Source organism: Dipodomys ordii, unplaced genomic scaffold (assembly GCF_000151885.1).
Source record: "Dipodomys ordii isolate 6190 unplaced genomic scaffold, Dord_2.0 Scaffold226, whole genome shotgun sequence".
Lineage (NCBI taxonomy): Eukaryota > Metazoa > Chordata > Mammalia > Rodentia > Heteromyidae > Dipodomys > Dipodomys ordii.
The window spans coordinates 1,056,169-1,065,528 of NW_012267442.1; the positions used below are offsets into that span (position 1 = coordinate 1,056,169).

Genomic DNA, 9,360 nt, shown 5'->3' on the forward strand with positions numbered 1-9,360 from the left:
ATGTTTACAAACAAGACCACACTAAAGCTACCAGCACAACTATGTTTATTGCAGCATTATTTACCATAGCTAAGATATGGAACCAACCCAGATACCTATAAGTTCTAATGTTTCAACTACTTTCTCAAATATTTTATTTCTCAAATATTCACCCAGGACTGGCTTTTTCTTACCCCAATCTTCCTACCTATGCCTCCAGTAGGATTACAGGCACACACACACCTAGATTTTAGGTATTAAAACAGAGCTCGTTGTAGTCTTGAGGATTCCTACCAGGAGTTCATGATCCCAGAGCTCTATGGGCCTCACTGGATAGATTGGGCTACCCTTGGTTGCTACCTAATATCAAATGGACTAAAGCTGACAACCTAAAACCTGGGGCGATGAGATAAAAGTGCCCCCACAAGCTGTTAAATGTCACATCTACCCCATGATTCTGTCCTTCATCATGGTGGCTCATTTATTTCTCATCCACTCTCAATCTAGGACAGTCATGCTGATGCTAGGGCTTGTGTATTTTAGAGAAACCTACCAATCACCAAGTGAATCTACTAATCGGCTGCTGGATTCTCTATGCTGGGAGCCCCTCACTGAGACCAGCAAGAATGTGAACATGACTTGTCCTCACAGCACTATAATTGGCCATTTGAACACACAGGGTGGCCAGTGAATGATCAAGAAGGTACAGAAAGCATTGTTGTTAGATGTTGCAGACCTTACAGAACTTACTGGAAAATTTCAGCCTGACTCATGGCTCCCTATCAATGTTCTCCAAGGCTCTTCAAGGCCACTGTGAGGCTTCCACACACTGACAGGTCCAGAATCTGTTCAATAGGACCTTGGCTCTCCCCTAAGTGGTTGCTGATTACTATGGAAGGGGCACAACACAGCAAACTCACTTGCTGAAACATATTTCAACTCTGTGATTTTCATCTGCTGTCCACATACTGCTTTCTTATTTATTAATTTATGGCTGTGCTGGGATTTGAGAGCCTTGAGTTTACTTGGCTTGCTTCCTTATGGCTGGTACCCTACCACTTGAATCAAGCCTCCAACTTGGCTTTTTGCTGATTAATTGGACATAAAGGACTCACAGACTTTTCTGCTTGGGCTGACTTCAAACTGCAGTCCTCTGGATTTCACCTGCTGAGGAACTAAGATTACAATTGTGAGCTATCAATCTTGGCTTGCTTGTTTAAGTATTGTTTGTTTCAAATATGTGATGTAAATAAATTAAGAAGATTCTTTTAGGATTAAGAGACTTCTGTAGAAGCATGGACATACAAAATCACATTTGTCCAGGGTTTGGCTGGCCATGGTGCTGCTTTTAGAAGCAAGTCATTCTTTTTTGATGTGATGTTATGGCACCTAGCTGACTAAATCAAACTGTGTCCACATATCAGCAGCATGCGCTGATGTGTTATTACAAAATACACACTCAACAGTAAAATACCAATATAGCAACATAAAGTGTAGATAGAGCTCTTGGCTCCTGGGCTTACTTTTCTCTCATCAGTTGGGTAATGGGCTGCATACCACAGGCTCCGCCTCCTTTCTGCTGTGTTCTGATTAGAGCTGCAAGCCAGGGCTTGGTCCTCTTCTTTTGTCTTGTCATCCTCTACCTGAAACACAGAATCACAAGAAAAACTCTGCTACCTAAAGCTCATCCATCAGCAGACATTAGGGGACACCATGTCCTGTACTTGAGATGGACCCTGATTCTTGCAAGGCCCTATATATTATAGCATATGCCTTATGTTAAATATCTATGTTTCCCTGTACATTCTGAGTAGCACTAGAAAACAGTTATGAAAATCATTTAGTATGAACACATTTTGTGTGTGTGTGCCAAACCGAGGCTTGAACTCAAGTCCTTGTGCTTTAAGCCCTACTTCCAGCCTTTCCTGATTAATTGGAAATAAGAGTCTCTTTAATCTTCCTGCTTGGGCTGGCAGAAAAATCAGATCCTTTGATCTGAACTGCCTGGCTAGCCATTGATTGAGCCATTGATGTCTAGTAGTGTTTGATAGACTTTTACCTCAACTTGTATTTTTTCATTAAATGTTCTAAGGCATCTGGGATCAGGATCATATTATATTTTCACATTGCCTCAGAAAGAAAGCCTACTTCCAGCCTACTTATGAGTGTAGATGAGCTGAAATACTGAAGCTGATGTAATGCCTGTTCCATGGACCCTTAGAGACCTCTGTAATATAGCTGAAGCCCGTGTGGCTGCAGTCCAGATTGCTTTCCTGGTTCTGGTTCTGTCTGCTTGACATTGTTCCCCAGACACCTCAGGACTGGGACACCAGAGTATCATACAGATCTAGAGGGAACAGCAGGATCTCACCAAACTACTGTTCCATCTGATGCCCAGGGAGAGCTAAAGACCCTGAGAACTCTTCCAGGCTGCCTTCATTTCTGTCATGTATAAAACAGTATTCAGAATTTCACCGTGCACGTCAATTCCTTATGTGTACATTTTAATCTATAGATACATATCATAGGTACGTTTGTTGAGGAAGCAACCATAATGAAAACTTTAAAGGATTTTTTTTTACCAAGAATGGGAAATTCCATGAGCACCTGAGAAAATGCCAAAGCAAGATGACCTTAAAGAGTACTTGTTATTATTAGCTATCTGTGGTGACCCCTCAACGAAGATGACCCATCATCAAGGATGGGGTCTGTGACCTATTATTGCCACTGTCCTCCATGCCTGTTCATGTAGTAGGGAAAAAGAACACAGGAGAGGAAAGACACATCCTTGTTTCTGAGTGGCACACCTGCCAGGCCTACATGGGGGCATGGTTTTCTCTTGTAGGATATGCCAATTTATCAACTGCAGGCTTTGCCTATTAAGGTCTTGCTACCTTAACGCCTACATTACTATGGGACACAGAGAGCCACCTGACTGCAAAATGGATTTGTGGATCTGGTACAGTCTATGGTGTTAAGCCAAGAAAGTGGAAAAGTAGGAAACTACTCCAGGCTAGAACTGATACCCGAGGAGAGATTGTATTCAGCCAAGTGCGGATGTGAACTGTGCCCCCTGCAGGCAATTGGTGAAAAAGCACAATTCTCTCTGTACTTTCAACTTTGTTCCTTCACATGCCAACGAGGTACCTTACCACTGAGCTCTTCATAGTCATTTAGAAGAAATAAAAGACTGAGCTGTTTACTACTGAAAGGGAAGAGAGAGAAGCTTCACAGGCTTTGGTTACCCCCCCTCCTCCAAAGCTTCAAATCCTTGTTGAGAAGGCTGTAGGGAGGGAACATCCTTATCTCTCTACCTTGAAGTTAGGCATAGACACCCGCAAACCTGGCCTTGCCTTACAGCATCCTCAAGGTCTGAGAGCTCTGGACAAGATTTGGAAACTCCAATCACCATGGTAATAGGGGTTGCATGGTTTCTAAAAACTAAGCTTTGTTGTCAAATTAGGCTATAAACTGGTTTGTACCATTTAGTACGGGATTTCCAAAAATTCTGTCACACCTTATTTTTCTCATCTATATAACAGCTATAATACTTGTACTTTAGAGTGATTTAGCATATTGAGGTAATGTATATAAACAACCTGGCATAGCACTTGGCACCTAGAAAGTGCTCAGTACAAATGAAGCTACCCTCCTCACCATCCACTCTGAGTGCACATAGGGAGTTAGTGTGTGAGAGTGCGTGAGCATGCATGCATGTATGCGTGTACACATGCCTCTGCACCAGTACTAGGGTTTAAACTCAGGTTCTGGGCTTTGTCTCTTAACATTTTTTTGTTCAAGGTTGGCACTCTGCCACTTGAGCCACAGTTCTACTTCTGGCTTTTGGCTGATTAATTGGAGACAAGAATCTCACATGCTTTTTCTGCTCGGGATGGCTCCAAACCATGATCCTCTTATCTCAGCCTCTTGAGTAGTTAGGATTAGAATTAGAAGCATGAGCTACCAGAGTGTACTTTTGCATAATTATGATACTATCACTAGCATGCGAACATTAGGTGGCACTATAGTATGGAATAGTCAGTAGGCTAGAGGAATTAAACTTTGCACCTGGAGATTCCAGGTTGGTTACTTAGCAGACAAGATCACAGAAAGCATTTGAGCCTTACAAGGGGTTCTTGTAGCCAGATGCGGATCAGTGTGGCCAGCGTGTAGTACATCACCAGCAGGAGGATGGGGTTGGCATGGTGATACCAGGACAGATCCGGGTTCACTATGATCTTCCAAGTGCTGGAGCAGTCTGTTTGGATCACTGACTTGATGCCAAACAACCTGTTAGCAAACAAAGAGAATGCTTGAAAGCCGCTACAAACTCTATAATTCATGTTAGCCTACATCACTATGTAACACATGCAGATATTTGCAATATGTATGTAGTATACACATCCTTGTCACATGTGTGCATATATTCAACACTAACACCCACATGAGCCAAGTGAGCTTTAATATTGGTTCAAAAATTCAGCTTCTGCACCCCAGGCACTGGTGACTCATGCCTGTAATCCTAGCTACTCAGGAAGTTGAGATCTGAGGATCACAGTTCAAAGGCAACCTTGAGCAGGAAATCCTGTGAGATTCATCTTCAATTAACCACAAAAAAGCAGGAAGTGGAGCTATGACTCAAGTGAGAGTTTCTGCCTTGAGTGGAAAAGCTAAGGGACAGCACTCAGGCCCTGAGTTCAAGCCTCAGTCCAGTACAACAACTTCCCAAATTAGTTCTACCAATTTTATTTTTAGAAATTTATATTTTAGTCACCACCAGCCCCATTAAATGCCTGCATTTTGAAACTCCAAGTGTGTGGTAACATGTTACTAAGTCCAACTAAATGAGCAAATATTGTGTTTTCGGCTGGACTCAGCATTAGCTCTTCAGCTAGTGTTGATATTATGGAGCAAATGTTGAAACTAGACATAGTTCTACAGCTGAGCCGTAACAGGCAAATATTATATAGTAAAATTCATGTAAGATGTTTTTCTGTTAAATTTTATGTATGGACAATTTGATTTTTTCCCTAAGTTTTGTCCTTCATCATTTGAAAGATTAATTTGTTAAATTTTGAAATGGTTTGCTTTCAATACTGATTTATACTATGTAATTAGAATACTTCTGATTACAGAGTGGGGATCTGTATAAAATATGATTGATGTATAAAAATCTATAAAAGTATAAAGTGAGATGAATTAAGAAATTCACGTGGGTGCTGGTGACTCATGCCTATAATCTGAGCTACTACTCATGAGGCTGAGATCTGAGGATTAAGGTTCAAAGCCAACCTGGGCAGACAGGTCTGTGAAACTCTCATCTCAAATTAACCACCAAAAAGTTGGAAGTGGTGCTGTGGCTCAAGAGGCAGATTGCCAGTCTTGAACAACAAAGGTTAAGGAAAATGTGAGGCCCTGAGTTTAAACCTTAGTACAAGCATGTGTATATACATACCTACCCCCCACACAATGCACACACACACACAAACACACACACACACACATACACACTCCACTCTCTCTCTCTCTAAAGGAAAATTCACAATAATTTTTCATAGTTGTTTGTAAGTTGAACTCTGTACCCCCTGAACTTTTTTTTTGACATTTCTATGTAAGCACTTAAGAATGAGACCTACATTTTGTACAAGGAGTGGACCTCACAAAAATGTAAAGAAGGTATAGAATTGTCCTCTACAGAGAATTCTCTCTCTGTGTTTCTATTTGTATCTTGTCTTTCTCTGTATCTTTCTCTCTTGAGATACTACAAACTATAGAATGAAGGGAAATTTATACTTGAACTTTCATATTGTTTGTGATGTTACAAGTCTAGGTCCCTGTAGTGTTAAATACTTAGTCATTTATTTTCTAGGGTGGGTTGCATTTACAGGGGAAAGTGACTATTATCTGGTGGCCCTTACAAACTTCCTCCCATGCCCTGTGATTATCTGATGTGATGAGCTAGCTTGATGGAAGCAAGGGCCAGGACATGTTTTCCCAGTGAGTATGAAAGGTGGGCATAGGGATAAGATGTCAGGAAGAATGAACAATTTGGGGCAGTTAGTCCACAAAAAGTAGATGAGTAGATGAGAGGAGAGAAACCTTGAGGGATTGGTGTGATTTTTTTCCATATCATGAGCCTGAGTAGGAGAAGAGAGTTAAAGGTTAGAAATAGATGGAAGATAATTTTCCCTATGTATTAACAAACCTTATTCTATCTTGACAATACCAACATGATTGCTAAAATGTTTGCATTTAGTGTCTAGCATTCAAACTGATTTAATAAAAATGGAGTCAGCCTTCTTATCTATGAATCCATGTCCATGAATCAAACCAACATAAAATTTTCAGAAACAAATTGTCTCTACTGAACATGTACAAATTTTTCCTTTTAATGAATATCTAAATAATACAATCTAACATTTATCTACATGCCATCTATCTCATATTAGTTATAAGAAATAATCTAGGGCCAGGCCTAAAGAAACATAGGTCCCATGGTTTCCCTTATTTGCAATAACTAGTATATGTTTGAGACAAGTAGAAACAGTCAGATAAGTTGATGTTAGGTGAAATGAACCCCAGGATAAAGATTCAAATGTTTTTTTTCCCTCTTGAGATTGTTTCTAACACATTTCTTTGTTGCTTTGTATGTCCCTCCTCCACGATATAACCCCTGCTTTCACTGTATTTGATGCTGGTATACTTTGTGGAGGGGATGGGAAAAAACAAATTGTTTAAATAGGGATACAGGTGGACCCATTGCAACATTGAGATGTACAAGACGTTATGTCGAAAAAACGAACTTTACAACTCTGGCCGAGGGGGTGGGGGGATCAGGAAGTGGGGAAAGGGGAAGCGGGGCGGTGGGGGGGAAGATGGGAAGGGAAGGAAGGGGAATCAAAGGAGGAGGCAACAATGCTTGATAAGAAATGTACTCATTACCTTGCCCATGTAATTGTAACCCCTCTGTATGGCGTTTTCACAATAAAAAAGAAAGAAAGAAAAAAGAAAGAAAGAAAGAAAGAAAGAAAGAAAGAAAGAAAGAAAGAAAGAAAGAAAGAAGAAAGAAAGAAAGAAAGAAAGAAAGAAAGAAAGAAAGAAAGAAAGAAAGAAAGAAAGAAAGAAAAAAAGAATCTAGATTTCAAGTGGGATGTTCTATGCAAATAGATGGCCATTTTTATAAAAGGGACTTGAGTACCCAGATATTCATATTCACAGAGGGTCCCAGAAGTATTCTACTCTGTCCCCTGAGGGACAACAACTGCATCTGTAAGTTTTTTAAACTTATTTTTTTAATTGCTGTTGTAAAGGTGATGTACAGAAGGGTTAAAGTTACATAAGTCTGGTAGTAATACATTTCTTATATCTGTAATTTAAAACCCTATCCAATCACCAAAATGGCTTTGAATAACTATCTGAATCTCTCCTTGAAAATGAATCTTAGAATTTGGGCAATGGTTGCCCATGCTTGTAATCCTAGCTACTCAGATGTCTGAGATCTGAGGATCAAGGTTCAAATGCAGCCTTGGCAGGAAAGTCCGTAAGACTCTTATCTCCAATTAACTATCAAAAAGCTTGAAGTGGAGCTGTGGCTAAAGTGCTAGAGTGCTAGCTTTGAGCATAAAAACCTCAGGGACAGAGTCGAAGCCCTAGGACCAGCACACATTAAAAAAAAGGGGGGGGGTTCCCTGGTTAAAGATTGTATGATGACAAAACTGATCTTTTGCTTATTTGGAAACAAAAAAAGATCCATCTTTATTTATGCTTTTGTAACAGCCCTTCCATGTTTTTGATTCACGGCCCAGTTTTATGGATAGTTTCTGTGGGAATATTTGATGATTGGCTTATCATCTCTGATTATTCCTCCCCCTAGGCTAAATGCTCCCAGGCTGTATTTCTGGGCTCTGTGAGGCCTTGTGGACCATTAAAAGGCACCTCCACTCCACCGAGCTCTTCCATTGCTGTTTCTCTCCTCCAAGAGCAAATGCTGATGATGAATTGGCAGGACATTTGTTTCTACTTGGCCAGGTTAGCAGATTTACACAACCTCCACCTGTTTCTAGCTTTTGTCCAGATCACATCTGCCTGGCCTCTGCAGGATCCCAGCCGTTTGCAAGAAATACAAATATTGAAACCAACATCACACTTTAAAGGTACTTTTAATTGTGGTAAAATATGTTTAACATTGAAATGGACAATTTTAACCCTTTAAACTGTATAGTTCAGTGGTATATTCAGTATTCCAATATCCAGAACATTTTCATTTTGCAAAACTGAAACTGTAACCCCTTAAACATTCCCCCATCCAACCTACTGATCCCTCCAAAACCATCTTTGTACTAATGGGTCTCTATGAACTCAGCTGAGTATCTTACATACAATACCTTATGTAAGGGGGATCATACACCACTGGTGTCTTCGTGACTGATTTATGTCATAGTTCATGTATGTTTCATACCAAGTATCAGAATTTCCCTTCATTTAAGGCTGAATAAAATTCACTTGCATGTATATAACATGTTTGGATTCTTTATTATTCATTCAATCATTGATAGCCCCATCTATCTCTTTATTTTTTTATACAGGGTCTCACTGTGTTGCTTAGGCTGGCTTTGGGTATGTGATCCTCCTGCCTCAGCTCCTCAAATACTGGGACTACAGATGTGTACCATGATGTTCAGCACAGTACTTCAACTTTGACTATTGTGAATAATGATACTATGAACGTGGTTGTACAAGTATCTCCCTGATATTTAATTCTTTTTTTTTTTTTGTTGGTTGTGGGGCTTGAACTCTGGGCTTGGGTGCTGTCCCTGTGCTATTCATTTCAAGGTGAGCGTTCTACCACTTGAGCCACAGCGCCACTTCCAGTTTTTGAGTGATTTATTGGCAATAAGAGTCTCACGGACTTTCCTGCCCGGGCTGGCTTTGAACCCCGATCCTCAGATCTCAGCCTCCTGAGTAGCTAGGATTACAGGCATGAGCCACTAGCGTCCAGCTATTTAATTCTTTTAAAAAGATTTTTTTTAACCAAGCTGGGTGCCAGTGGCTCATGTTTATAATTCTAGCCACATTGGAGGCTGAGATGTGAAGATTGCATTCAAAGCCAGCCTGGGCAGAAAAGTCCGTGAGACTCTTACCTCCAATAAACCACTAAAAAACCAGAAGTGGTGCTGTGGCTCAAGTGGTAGAGTGCTCACCTTGAGCTGAAGAGCTCTGGGACAGCACCCAGGCCCAGAGTTCAAACTCCATGACCTCAGAGATGAGAATGGAAACATCACCATGGAAACAACCAAGATTCAGAACATTATAAGGGAATACTTCTCAAAACTTTATGCTAATAAGTTTGAGAACTTGACAGAAAAGGACCTTTTCTTAGCA

The 9,360-nt window shown here is 40.5% G+C and overlaps 1 protein-coding gene across 2 annotated transcripts in view; it reads right to left on the bottom strand.

Moving 5' to 3' along the window:
* Piezo2 (piezo-type mechanosensitive ion channel component 2) overlaps window positions 1-9,360 on the bottom strand; it is a 427,547-nt gene that overhangs the window by 126,689 nt on the left and 291,498 nt on the right. For both annotated transcript variants that reach the window (XM_013035844.1, XM_013035843.1), the window contains exons 8-9: window positions 4,107-4,269; window positions 1,503-1,622 (exon numbers count right to left, since the gene is read on the bottom strand). In XM_013035844.1, the coding sequence (XP_012891298.1) occupies window positions 1,503-1,622; window positions 4,107-4,269 (283 nt within the window). The remainder of the gene's footprint in view (window positions 1-1,502; window positions 1,623-4,106; window positions 4,270-9,360) is intronic.